This window comes from Moschus berezovskii, chromosome 15 (genome assembly GCF_049115385.1).
Source record: "Moschus berezovskii isolate FMDL1 chromosome 15, NW_MosBer_1.0, whole genome shotgun sequence".
NCBI classification, from domain to species: Eukaryota; Metazoa; Chordata; class Mammalia; order Artiodactyla; family Moschidae; genus Moschus; species Moschus berezovskii.
This window is the reverse complement of record NC_142474.1, coordinates 60,729,221-60,743,827: the sequence shown is the minus strand read 5'-3', so window position 1 is coordinate 60,743,827 and position 14,607 is coordinate 60,729,221. Positions and strand designations below refer to the sequence as shown.

Here is a 14,607-nt window from a genome sequence, read left to right as displayed (position 1 = left end):
CACACACAGTAGCAAAGACCCAGTGTGGCCAAAAGTAAAAATAAGTGAATAAATAAATTAATTAAATGAAATAAAAAGAATCCACAGAAAGTTAGGAAAACAAACTGGCAAAGCAAAATAAGTTTCCACTGAGAAGGACATTTATATTTATTTCACTCTATCTGAAGTCATATCAGTAGTTCAAAGTTTATTTTAAAAATTGATTCTGTGTTTAAATTCGTGTACAGTAAAAATTGGTTCCAACTTTCAAGGCTCCCTTTTCCTGACTCTCATATAATAATCAACTTTGTAATAACTAGAGATAAAACCCTGCTAAAGCATATCTTATGTAAAGCAAATAATTATTCAATCTCTCCCAAAGACAATACTCTTAGCATGACAAAGATAGCTTCTCTTTTCATTAAAAAAAAAAAAAAAGTACCGCGTGTAGACTAGAGTGTTTGCTCTCCAGTTTGAGTTGAACTTTCAACTCTGCTGTAGCACGTTATATTGAATCCTGACTCTGTCCACATTAAACTGTCATTTTGTTTTGCCAGCTGCTGGCATTCCACTTTCACTGGAATACATGAGCTGGTCTTTATGTGGTTACTTCATTGACAGGTGCAAACACCGGACTGCTAAACAATAGATAGAGGTGAAAATGAGTGGTAATAGAAAGTAGATAACTTCCTAAGTAGGAAAATGTACATTAAATTATTACAAGGAAAACCAAACACTGTGACTAGAAATAACTCATAAATATTTTCCATATTCTCTTGAATCTACTTCAGGGAGATTCTTTTACCATCTGAGTCACCAAGGCTCTTTATACATATACATATATATATATATATATATATAATATATACATATAAAACTAAAATTCATAAAATTAAGAATTAAGTTTTGTTTATAACATAAATCATGATTCTTAAATGTTTCCCATATTTAAGCATTTACAACAGGTTAAAAACCAACATTCAATAAATATAATCTAAATCTGGAATCAGTAGACAAGGTTTCTATTAATAATAACAGAAACACAATTATGTTTATTAGCTGTCATAAGATCAACCGTATTCCTCATCATACCCCCTTTCTCCTTTTGTTCTCAATCAAAGAATCATTACATTCTTTAATTTCTCCCAATTTCCACAGACATCCCTCTTCTTAACCTTGGCCATTCATTCTGGATTTAATACCTCCTTGAATCTCTCCTTTAAACCATCAAATATATTATCATCAAAACGATGTTTCTAACTCAGGAAGAAAGATGATCTTCTATCTCTAAAATTTCATTAATCTTGACTTTTATATTATCATTTTTTTCTAACTATCTTCTAAGCAAACTGCTATTTTTGAACACTAGTAACGTGCCAGTGTGTGGTGGGTAGTGCAGTGGGGCAGGAAGGGCATGGGATGGAGAATGACGCAAGCATAGGAAGAGAGGAGGAGCAGCCTCTGAATAGAAACAAAATATTAAGAAACTATGAGCAAATTGACAGAAATTGCTTAACGAAACTTACTTCTGTGGAGTGAAATACTGTATGTAATTGATTACCTATATATTCTATACTCAGTGGCACTGAACAGCCGTGTGACTGGTGGGATCTCAGTTCCCCGATGAGGGATTGAACCTAGGCATCAGCAGTAAAAGCCGGAATCCCAGACAAAAATGTTGTGTATCTTAATCAGAATTCATTTGTATATTTTCAGCTAGAGAGACAGATCACCAGAATTACTCCCTAGGTTGTTCAGGCTCATGTCTATCAGTTCTGGTGGCGTGAAGTCCAATATGAATTCACCATAATGCTTTCAGCCACTGGATTAACTGGACTCCATAACACTTCAGGGCCCTGGTTACAATAACTCCTTGTTCTATTCTGGATAGAACAGAGCAATATTTCCCACATAGAAATTGGTGAAGGAGATCTTCAGGGTATTTTCAAAATTTTCAAAAAGCCTAAAGATCAGTGTACCCTGATTCCCTAATAAGGTTGCATAGGTTAACAAAATGAAAGAACTCTTCGGATTTGGCTGATATAGAATCAATTCAGTGGGCTATCCTTAGTTACCTAACGCTGATTGGAAATGCAAATTAGCAGTCATATGTAACAGGTGAATCAGGGGAAACCAGTAGCCTTCCTTTAGACTATACTGAGGCATTCCTTGAAGAAAAGTCCATGAAAATTCATTCTTAAAGAAAAGGAAATTGACGTATGCTGTAATTTATAAAAACGAAACCCTAGGATTTGAGGAGAAACCTGGGACCTAGGACTGCAGAGGTCAGGGCTGCAGAAACTGACAAGGTGGAAGAACTGGCTCCAAAGAGGATGGCCAACAGTCCAATGCTAGCGTCCGGGGTAGGGGTAGCGACCTCAGGTTGATGCTGGGGAGTGTTGGTACTGAAGCTGTTCTAGGACGTCTGTCTGTGATTGAATTCACAGCAGAACTGGAGGATGGAATAATGGCAGTTAGATGAGTGACAGCATGTCAAATGTTCAGGGGGTGAGACCCAAGTCTGAACAGTGTCTGGACTCTGATCAAATGATCCGGTGTTCGAGACTGGCCCCGATTTCCAGGGAGAACTAACGAGAAACCCACAGCTAAAACCCAGGAAAATGGAATAAAGCAACACGATGCAGTGAGGAGTCAGAAGACTGCCCTGGGAGCTCCTGAGTGACATTTCCTGTTACTACCAGGTGATATTATTAATTAATATTATTAATAGTTAATATTATTAATACATGTCAGGACCTTGTGTCTGCCCCATGCTTCAGAGTGTCACAGAAGAATAGAAATTGACACAAATCTCTTTTTCCCCCTGGTTTCCATAGCAATATCTTAGGGCTTTAAATTAAATAACCCTAAGACATAGTAAATTTTACAAGTAAAATGTTATCATTGTTCCCCAATGAAAATAAACAAGAAGCAAAGCATAAAACCTTTCAAGTGATTTTCTAACAAAAAAATTTTTCATTCGTGCAAGAAATGTTGGAGGTTATTTTCACCAAAATATTTTCAGTTCCAAATATACTGTAAGTACTTATTTATCATCAAGCTATTTAGAATAATATAATACAAAAGCCAAAGCCACCTTTCGGCTGAATTTTAAATATGATATTTCTCCAGTTTTTCCATTTTGGTCTCTGACAGCCGAATCTAAAGATGCAATCATTTTAGTGGCAAATGACAAATTTGATTTTAAAATAAAAACAAGTAATTGTAGTGTATGATTTCAGTTATCTCTACATTTTAAAGTTATTTCTATTTGGGACTTCCCTGGTGGTCCAGTGGTCAGGACTCGGCGCTTTCACTGCCATCACCCCCAGGTTCAGTCCCTGGTGGGGGAATTAAGATCCTGCAAGCCTCTTGGCATGGCCAAAAAAATAAAAGAGTTATTCCTACTAGGAAACAAAGATTCAGTATGATTAGGAAAAATTTTGTTGTGTCAACATAATCAGTGGGCTTCCCAGGTGGCTCCAGTGGTAAAGAAGCTGTCTTATGCAGGAGACATAAGAGACACTGGTTCAGTCCCTGGGTTGGGAAGATTCTCTGGAGGAGGGCATGGCAACCCACTGCATTCTTGCCTGGAGAATCCCATGGACAGAGGAGTCTTGTGGGCTACAGTCCCGTGGGCTACAGGATTGCAAAGAGTTAAACACGACTAAAGCAACTTAGCATGCAATCTATCAAAATACAGTAAATTCCCTCTGACAGCCTCTGAAGACTGTACATGTGTCCAGAACAGTCCCAGCTCTGTATTACTCCACCACCTTGCGGAGGCATTGGGGTACAGATCAACAAGGAGCAAAATGCTGGCTTTTTCACATAGCTCTGCAGAACTACGAACTGCCTGCTTTATCAAGCCAAGCCCAGAGGGAAAAAAATAACAAAATAATGAAACAATGAACAGATTATATGATTTTCTTCTCTGATGGAGTTTATTTTCCACTTCACGTGCTATTCAATCCAGTAAAAGGAATGTATAGGAGAGGAATAGGGAAAGATCTTCTTTTCATCCACCTTAGCTATAATACTCTATACCCATAATAATTCCATATCCCATAATAATTTTAAAAAATTACTAGCTTGCAGGATGACTATGGTCATACTTATAAAACTATTGAAAAGTACTTCACCTTGCAGTTCTTGAATTGTTTAAAGAATAGTGTTCCAGAGTTTTTACGAAAGTTTTTTTATGCTGCCCAAATTGCTTTGTATCGAGTGAAGTTTACAGATGGGAACATGACTGACTGTCCCCTGTCCCACTTCCCACACGGGAAGGTCCTGATGCTTTCTGAAGATCTAAGCACATGCCATATGTTCCATCAGCACAGACAGGTGACCCCGTGGAAGCTCAGAAGTCTTCCAGAGAAGCATTTACTGGGTGCAGCCTTAATTCACTAATTACCCTGGAGCAGGGATGGGGGTGTGGGGTGGGGGAAGCTAGGAACCCAGTTTTAACCTTGTTCTGTGAAACCTCAGTATTTGAAATGTTTTACACCTATCAAAAAATAAACTTTACACAAAAGCGCTGTCCAAACACAAATTTCACGTTGTGAAATCTTTCATAAATGGAAATCAGACAGCAATGTTCCTATCACACTCTTCAGACTGGCTAAATACTCCGTTTATCGCCGTGCGCGCCGCTGGGTAAAGCATGTGTGCTGTTCCCACAGAATGACACAGATTTCAAAAAATAAGTATGATTAATTAGATAAGGTAAATGACTGATGTAACATGTTCCTGCAGCAAGCCCTCTGTTTGGTCATCCACACATGGTCAAGATGATAAAACCCTTTAGAGACACTTTTTAAGAAGTCCAACTACCTCGGTATTGACAAAATATTCAAGAGTTCTGAGAAACAGGAAAATGATAACCAGAGTACATATATGGAGAATTCATCTACAATGAAGAACATACTGCATGGGGAGGTGATGGAAGGGAACACTCACTATAATAGGATTATCATTAACAAAAGTGTATATGAAAGTAATAACAGTGTGCTAGAAAATTATATTTCACATTAAAATCAAGTCAGTTCCTATGAAAATGTTAAGTCCAGCTTACATCATCTCTCTCCTCCCCCAGTCCAATTTCTACTTACTGTTACACATTAACTTCTGAGTCTCTGCAGCTGACAAAATGTACTGTTAAGCTTCAGAAACATCTAGATAACAATCATTACAGTCAGAAGGAAAGCCTGGGACACTTAAGAGAAAATCCTCATGACACTTTCTCAGATATCCTTTCTCCTCATTATGGTGTATTTTTTTTGTCTCCCCTTCATGATACATTTTCCCTGGGGGAGAACGGGAAGTATTTTTGCCCCTTGTAGCTGGGACTTTGGAAGCTCAGTTTTGATCTGTAAATTGGGGACAATGGAGTGTCTAGTCTGCAATGCTAGGATTGAGTTAGAGCCCTGGGCTTGCTGCAGGGACCAGGCTGCTCTGTCTGGGTTTCTGACCCCACTCTGCAATTCTCCCACCATCAACTCAGAGCCTCAGAACACAGACCCCTGGCACGCACCCCGATTTCATGGCAGCTCAGAGGTTTCTGGAACAGGATGCCACCGTGGCCACAGGCTCCCTAAGTCTCAGGCTTGAACTAGAGCCCCTCACCCAGTAAGGCTGGGCCCCCCACCCAGGTTAGCAGGCATCACTGCAAACTCAAGCCCAGCACTTGCTTTTTGCCTTTGTTTTTTTCTTGTGTGTGTGGGCTTCTCCCTGTCCTGCCTCCCACAACCCCCACTGCCCAAAATACTTCCCAGACCTGGATTCCAAAAAATCTTACTTCTGGAACCTAGTCACTGGTCAGGCATGCGCCATATTCTCCAAGTGTCATTCTCCTCATTGAAATTACATTGGTTTCCGGTTGTTGATACTTTCTAACTCTCTGCAGAGTGGAAGTGCTTGCAGAGGAGAATGTTTTTTTTTCAGCTTCTGGGCTTTCCATCCAAGTGGAGTGACTCCCCACTAAGCATCACACCTGGCCTCCCTCCACCTCTGCTCCACTGCACTCCTTCCCCTCTGCTGGGCTCAAGTGGTGAGCCTCCTGCCTGGTGAGTGATGCAGAGAGGTTGATGCCTTTTCCTGCCCTGTCTGGAGTCAGAATAACACAGTGACCAAGATTCTACTCTGTCCTCCTGCCCCGAGTGTTGGAGCGGTAGACTCTGTCCTCTGTGAGAGAAGGAGGAAGAATGTGGGGACACATAGCAACAAGAGTCTGGGAAACCAAAATGTGCTAGTGGATGGACTCTCTCCAGGAAATGCTGTACCTTGCAAGTATGTGTCACCAATCAGCAGCTAAGCTTCCAAATGGTGTGAAAAAGGAGTTATGACCGGTTGCACAATTCACAGTGCCCACAGGATAGATCAATTGCTCAGAGAAATGCAACTATTCCCACAACTAGGACTACCCTGGCAGTCCAGTGGTAAGGATTCTGCACTTTTGCTGCTGAGGACACGGGTTCAATACCTGGTCAGGAAACTAAGATCCTGCAAGCCTCTGATAGATACTGGGCAGTCATGAGTTAGAGATTTTACACCTTGAAAGTGCTTGGAAGGTGGCTTCTCTATCTTACTAATTTAACGGAGATCCAGGAAGGCTTGGTGACCAAGCCAAATAAACCACCAAGCTAAGCACAGAAGTGGCATCCTCCTGGGTAAGGTAAGGGGCCTGATGAGGACACGCTGGCGTGGAAAGAGCTGCCAGAGCCTCCTGTCCAGATGCCCACAGAGGGGGCAAGGAGAATCTAGTGTTTGAGACACTGGCCTTGCTGCTGGACCAGAGGAGCAACGCTGAGATTGCAGCGGTGCTAACAGCGCCCTCTGCAGGTGAGGGTGTCTCGGGTTGTGAACCAGTCTCACCGTGGGTGGCTCCTCCTTTAAAGTCTTCTTTGGACTCTTGACCCTCTTGATCTTAGAAGGCGATGATCCGATGGAGGAAGAACGTGGCCTCAGAGAACTTACAGCTGCACTCTTGGGCTGTGAGGGCCACTGGGATGAAGGGGTCTCTTTCCCCTTGGTGCTTCTGGGGCTCTGGCACAGAAGAAGAACCATTCTGTTATTAACCATAATGTTATTCTCATTATTCGTGTTCAGATTCACCTCCCTCTCTTTTGCTCCCTTGCCCTCCTCTCTTGAGCTAGAACCACAGGGTGGAAGTCTTCAGTCCCAAGGGCCCTAGATCTATTCTTGCTCCCAGTTCCACCATCCTTTATCCCCCAGGCCCAAACCCTGCCTGATTTAGTCTGTGGGTGGGGCCTGTTTTTCCATCCCTCCCACTGATGCTCAAGTACTGAGACAAACATACCAACAGATCGTTGATTTCTGAAAGTTCCTGGGAAGGTGGGATCTTTGTGGGGTGGGATGAGGTGGTAGATTGAGGAGTGTTTCATATTCCTCAGAAGGCAGTGGGGGCAGGGCTGGCAGGTAGAAGCCGTGGGCCAGGGCACTGAGCCTGGGGGTCGGGACACCAGTGATGCCTCCTGCTCTCACTCTGCCCTCACTGCGCTAACCCCCAGGCCCTCGTCTCCCGCTTACATGCCTCGCCTCACTTTTAAGCATTTTCTCCTTCAAACTCAGATGCAAGAAAGTGAAAAGCCTCTGGATGGTGTGTACAGGTTCTTCAACTCAGATGCCCAAATATGAGATGAACAGAATAAAAGAAAAGAAATAAAGAACTTAAATACCAACCTTGGCAACTATGGCGTCATACTTTCTTCTCATTTCAAGTTCCTCTTTCTGCTTATTAACCTGTGAAATTAAAGACCCGTGTCATTTGTTATCATTGGCAAAGATGAAAAAAGAGAGTTTGCGGGAAACCTTCCTTTAGCAATGAAAGAGTAGCATTTTAAACCATTTCACTGCCCAAACTGTTATGGGAATATAAGTCACAATATTGAATGTAAATAAATTAGGAGAGAAAATAAATTCGCTCCCAGAAGAAAAAATACTTTGTAATAGAGCTTATAGGAAAACACGCAATTGTTTGCTTATGTGTTTTTATTTACACTATTGTGTACCACGCACTGCACTGTGTTGCTATTCAGCCACACTGTATTAGGCTCTTAGAATAAATAATACAGAGGAGGCTTGCTGGCTACAGTCCAGGGGATTCTCAAAGAGTCAGACACAAATGAAGTGACTTAGCATACACACAAACCTTGCCTTCAAGCATTTAGGTTCTAGCAGAAAATTAGTTTCTAAAATGCTTTAATTAAAAAAAAAATTATATATACCAAAAATGTATGCAGTGCAAATATAAGTTAGAAGTAAAATTAATATGACCATCTGACTTGAGAAAGAGAACAATAGCCATAGTATTAAAGCTCCCTGTGTAATTGTCACAATCCTATAACTAACTCCAAACCAGAAAAGCACTATTCTGAATTTCGTGCTTAGAATTCCCTTTTATTTTCTTGATTAATTTTTTGTCAGTTTTATAGACTTACCACTTCATCCCATTGGTATCCTTAAACAATATACAAATTTAGTTTTGCTTACTTTTAAACTTTTTTTAAAAATCATAATTTATGTGTTCTCCCTTAATGTGTTCACTTCATAGTTTCTGAGATTAACCCATGCTGATACTGGAAGCAGTTCACTCATATTCGCTGCTGTATACTATTCAAGAGTACGAGTACAGCATAATGTATTTATCCATTCCCTGTCAATGAACATTTGGGAAATCCCAGGTTTCTTCTTTTATATATAATATGGTTTTAAATATTCTTGAATGTGTTCCTCTAGGCACATGCGCTAGGATCTCCTTGGTGATGTTATATGCCTAGGAACAGAACTTTGGGGCATATTTTAAGAGAATGATCAGCTTCAGCAGATAACCCAAATTTGTTTTCCAAAGTTTCTGTAACAACATACATATTCCCCAGCAGTTTATGAGAATTCTTTACATACTTAACAACATTTGGTACTGTTATATTATTCATGAAACCAAGCACATTTTCAGTCAATGTTCATTGGTCACTGGGTTTCTTCTTTGGTGAAGGGCCTGTTAAAAACTTCAGCCCAGATTTCTATTGGGTGGTCTTTTCTTTATTGATTTGAAGGAGTTACTCACATATTCTTGAAAACAGCTTTGTGAATACATAAATGGTGTGAATATTTTTGCAAATTTGTGGCTAGATCTTTAAATTTTCTTTGAGACATGTTCTGATGAAAAGGGGCCCGTAATTTTCATGGGGTTGAATTTTTTTAATTAATCAATTTATTTGGCTGTACCAGGTCTTAATAGGGGCACGTGAGATCTTTAGTTGTGGCATGTTGGGTCTAGTTCCCTGACCAGGGACTGAACTCGGGTCCCTACATTGGAAGTATGGAGTCCTAGCCACTGGACCACCAGGGAAGTCTCTGGAACTTTTAATTTTCCATTTACACCGTGTTTATTTTGTGTCTTGTTTAGGTAATAATTTCTACTTTGAGCTTATACGATTATCCCCTAAAATTAAAATCTCCCTTTATATGTGAATCTTTAATTCATACAAAATGGATATGCATGGTATGAGGCAGGGAGCCAGTTTCATTTTAGGCAATTGTTTAATCAATTGTCAAGCATCTTTAGTGAAAATTCAACCCTGTTTGCATTGATCTGTGGTACTGACAGACACTGAGTATTTACATATGTCTGGTTCTACTACTGGGTTCTCAATTTCCTCCCAAAGCTCTGTGCGTGTCCCAGGACCATGATGTCTTAATTACCTTAAATTTATATTAATAACTCACAGAAGTCTCTCCCTACTCCATCATGTCCTTATATCACCTTGTTTCTTAGCTATTCTTGACCCTTGTTCTTCCATATTAATTTCATTTTTAAAAATTTTATTTATTTATTTTTGGCTATGCTAGGTCTTCATTGCTGCTTGAGGGCTTTCTCTAGTTGAGGCAAGCAGGAGCTAGCTGCAGTGCGTGGGTTTCTCTTGTGGTGGCTTCTCTTGTTGCAGAGTTCTGGCTCTAGGTGCGCAGGCTTCAGCAGTTGTAGCTCCTGAGCTCTAGAGTTGTGGTGCATGGGCTTAGTTGCTACATGGCACGTGGGATCTTCCTGGACCAGAGACTGAACCTATGTCCCCTGCGTTGGCAAGTGAATTCTTAATCACTGGACCATCAGGGAAGTCCCTTCCATACTAATTTTAAAATAGGCCTGTCAATTCCATGAAAAATCTTATAGTAATTTTGGTTGGAATTTTATTGCATATAGAGATCCGTTTGGCGAAAGCTATTGCTAAGATAATCCAACTCTGTAGCTCACCTTTTCTGTTTTCTTTCAATATTTGGAAGAGGAAAAGTTTTTAATTTTGATAAAATGTAGCTTACACTATTTAAAGAAATCTCTGCCAAATTTGATATCACTAAGTTGCAACTCAGCAATGGCCACAGGACTGGAAAAGGTCAGTCTTCATTCCAATCCCAAAGAAAGGGAATGCCAAAGAATGCTCAAACTACCGCACAATTGCACTCATCTCACAGGCTAGTAAAGTCATGCTCAAAATTCTCCAAGCCAGGCTTCAGCAATATGTGAATCGTGAACTTCCAGATGTTCAAGCAGGTTTTAGAAAAGGCAGAGGCACCAGAGATCAAATTGCCAACATCCGCTGGATTATGGAGAAAGCAAGAGAGTTCCAGAAAAACATCTATTTCTGCTTCATTGACTATGCCAAAGCTTTTGACTGTGTGGATCACAATAAACTGTGGAAAATTCTGAAAGAGATGGGAATACCAGACCACCTGACCTGCCTCTTGAGAAACCTATATGCAGGTCAGGAAGCAATAGTTAGAAATGGACATGGAACAACAGACTGGTTCCAAATAGGAAAAGGAGTACGTCAAGGTTGTATATTGTCACCCTGTTTATTTAACTTATATGCAGAGTACATCATGAGGAATGCTGGGCTGGAAGAAGCACAAGCTGGAATCAAGATTGCTGGGAGAAATATCAATAACCTCAGATATGCAGATGACACCAGCCTTATGGCAGAAAATGAAGAGGAACTCAAAAGCCTCTTGATGAAAGTGAAAGAGGAGAGTGAAAAGGTTGGCTTGAAGCTCATCATTCAGAAAACGAAGATCATGGCATCTGGTCCCATCACTTCATGGGAAACAGATGGGAAAACAGTGGAAACAGTGTCAGACTTTATTTTTGGGGGCTCCAAAATCACTTCGGACGCTGATTGCAGCCATGAAATTAAAAGACGCTTACTCCTTGGAAGGAAAGTTATGACCAACCTAGATAGCATATTAAAAAGCAGAGACATTACTTTGCCAACCAAGGTCCGTCTAGTCAAGGCTATGGTTTTTCCCGTGGTCATGTATGGATGTGAGAGTTGGACTGTGAAGAAAGCTGATAGCCGAAGAATTGATGCTTTTGAACTGTGGTGCTGGAGAAGACTCTTGAGAGTCCCTTGGACTGCAAGGAGATCCAACCAGTCCATTCTAAAGGAGATCAATCCTGGGTGTTCATTGGAAGGACTGATGCTAAAGCTGAAACTCCAATACTTTGGCCACCTCATGCGACGAGTTGACTCACTGGAAAAGAGTCTGCTGCTGGGAGGGATTGGGGGTAGGAGGAGATGGGGACGGCAGAGAATGAGATGGCTGGATGGCATCACCAACTCTGTGGACATGAGTTTGAGTGAACTTCGGGAGTTGGTGATGGACAGGGAGGCCTGGCGTGCTGTGGTTCATGGGGTCGCAAAAGAGTCGGACACGACTAAGCGACTGAACTGAACTGAACTGAAGATACCTTGGCCTTGTTCTATTAATTTGTGGCTTTAACTATTACATTTATACTCATGAATCATCTCAAGTAAATTTTTATATGAGGTGTGAGGTAAGCATTAAGGTTCATTTTTTGCCTAGAACTATCCAATTATACCGGCATCACTTGTTGAGAAGATTATCCTTTCCTGCTTGAATTGTCTTGGTACTTTTGTTAGATATCAGTTCATCATATAGGACCCAAAGAGTCTATTTCCTGGCTTTCTATTCTATTCCATCAATCTATATGTTTATTCATATACTAGTAGTATGTTATCTTGACTAGTGTGTCTTTACAGTAAGTCTTAAAATCAGGTTACAGGAGTTCTTTCTCTAGCTGTGCTCTTTTTCAAAATTGTTTTAGCTAACCAAGGTCTGTGAATTTCCATATATATTTTACAGAAGATTGTTTGTTTAAAAAAAAAAAAGGCCTATTAGGATTTTGATTAGGCTTGTATATACAAACCAATTCAGAGACAACAGTTAAACAACATGGATCTTCTGAATCATGAACATGGTATGTTTCTCCATCTATTTAAGTCTTTGACTTCAGTGTTTCATATGGTTTTGTTAATAATTAATCAAATTTATCCATAACTATTTCATACTTTTATGCTATTGTAAATAGAGTTTTTTAAAGTTTCAGTTTTTGATTGTTCATTGCTAGTATATAGAAACACATTATTTTGATCTTTGCATTCTTGCTAAATTCACTTTATAATTTTAGTAGGTTTTTGTAGATTCCTTGAAAGTGAAAGTTGCTCAGTCGTGTCCAGCTCTTTGCAATTCCATGGACTATACAGTCCATGGAATTCTCCAGGCCAGAATACTGGAGTGGGTAGCCTTTCCCTTCTCCAGGGGATCTTCCCAACTCAGGGATCAAACCCAGGTCTCCTGCATTGCAGGCAGATTCTTTACCAGCTGAGGGACTTCCTATATAAATTATTGCCATTATCTGGGGAATAAAAACAGTTGTACTTTTTCCTTTCTAATCTGTATGCCATTTCTTTTTCTTGAATATTGTACTAGCTAGGACCTAAATAACAATGTCTAATGGAAGTTATAAGAACAGAGTCTTGTCTCATTTTTCACTTTAGACTTAAAACATTGTCTTTCACTATGAAATATACTAACAGTTATGTTTCACAGGTATTCATGATCAACTTTAGAAGGTTTCCTTCTATTCCAAGTTTGCTGAGAGCTTTAATCATAAATGTATATTAGACTTTCTCAAATGCTTTATATATATATATATTTGCCCTCTGTCTCCAACATTTTCCATTTTTACCATATGCAAAATACGTTCATCCCCATTCAAGGCCTCAAAAAATCTCATTCTCTGAGAGCATCTACTTGAGGTCAAAATCTCATTACACAAATTAGGTTCAAGTACTGATGAAGCTCCTTGAGTAAGTTTATCTTGATCGAAAGACCCCGGAATTAAAGAGACAAGTTATCTGACCCCATAGTCAACATACCATGGTGAGACATAGGATAACCACTAAAGATTCTCCCCTTGGGCCAAGGACTCATCTATTTCCATTGGAAATGTGTTATGGCTCCTAGGCACAGAAAATCAGACATGTATTTTATAAGAGTAAATGATTGGGTTACCAAAATATGACTTTTCTAGCTAAATGGCCAAACGCTGGCATGTTACATGTAACATACAGATTTGAAGTATGTCTCAGAGGGAACTTGGGCAACAAGGAACCCAGTATGAGATCAAGGCCACTGCAGAGATAAGTCAGTACTGTGCCCTGACATCATAATTCCTTTCTATCTGAAGTCTGGATTGTTTCCTAGAAATAAGGTGCACTGAGATGAAACAGATGGAAAATTAGTTAAGGGTAAGAGTTCAGTTATGGTTGTTTTCTGATAGGGACCTTCTTTTTGTTAGCTTCAGGATAAATGAAAGTTCAATATACAAAATCTGCATATAAAAATCAGTAGCATTTCTATACATGAATAACGAATTATCTGTGAGAGTAAAAAGAAAGGCATCTCATTTATAATATCACCGAAGGCAGTAAAATATTTAGGAATAAATGTAACCAAGGGAGTGAAAGCTACAAGACGTTGATGAAAGAAATCAAAGAGCATACAAGTAAAGGGAAAAAAACTTCATGTTCATGGACTGCAAGAATTAATGTTGTTAAAATGTCCACACTACTCAAAGCCATCTACATATTCAATATAATCTCTATTAAGATTTCAACAGTACTTTTTACAGAAGTATAAAAAACAATCACAAAATTTATATGGAGCCACAAAGTCCCCCCCAAACCAAAGCAATCCTAAGGAAGAAGAGTAAATCTAGAGGAATCATACCTCCTGATTTCAAACTACATTATAAAGCTATAGAGTCAAAACAGTATGGTAGTAGTATTAAAAACAGAGACATAATGGAACAGAATCAAGAATATGGTCAACTAATCACTTGATGAGGCAGCCAAGAAATTCCATGGAGAAAAGACAATCTCTTCAATAAATGGTGCTCGGAAAATTGAATAGTCACATAGAAAAGGATAGAACTAGACTTCCATCTTATACGACTCACAAAATTACCCCGGAATGGATAAGACTTAAATGTAAGACAGGAAAATATAAAAGTAGAAGAAAATATAGGGGAAAAGCTCTTGCCATAGCTCTTGGCAACAGTGTTTTTTAAAATATGACTTCTAAAGCACAAGTGAAGAAATAAGCAATTTGGGACTACACTGAACTAAAAATCTGCACAGCAAAAGAACCAACCAACAAAATGAAAAGGAAAACTATGGGATGGGAGAAAATATATAAAATCATATATGTAACAAGGGGTTAATATTCACCATACAAAATGATCTCATACAA

At 39.6% G+C, this 14,607-nt stretch overlaps 1 protein-coding gene across 1 annotated transcript in view; it reads right to left on the bottom strand.

Annotated features, from left to right (window-relative positions):
• Positions 1 to 14,607, bottom strand: part of C15H10orf67 (chromosome 15 C10orf67 homolog) — a 108,714-nt gene that overhangs the window by 32,232 nt on the left and 61,875 nt on the right. The window contains exons 9-10 of the mRNA XM_088843666.1: positions 7,681 to 7,740; positions 6,853 to 7,023 (exon numbers count right to left, since the gene is read on the bottom strand). Of these exons, the coding sequence (XP_088699792.1) occupies positions 6,853 to 7,023; positions 7,681 to 7,740 (231 nt within the window). The remainder of the gene's footprint in view (positions 1 to 6,852; positions 7,024 to 7,680; positions 7,741 to 14,607) is intronic.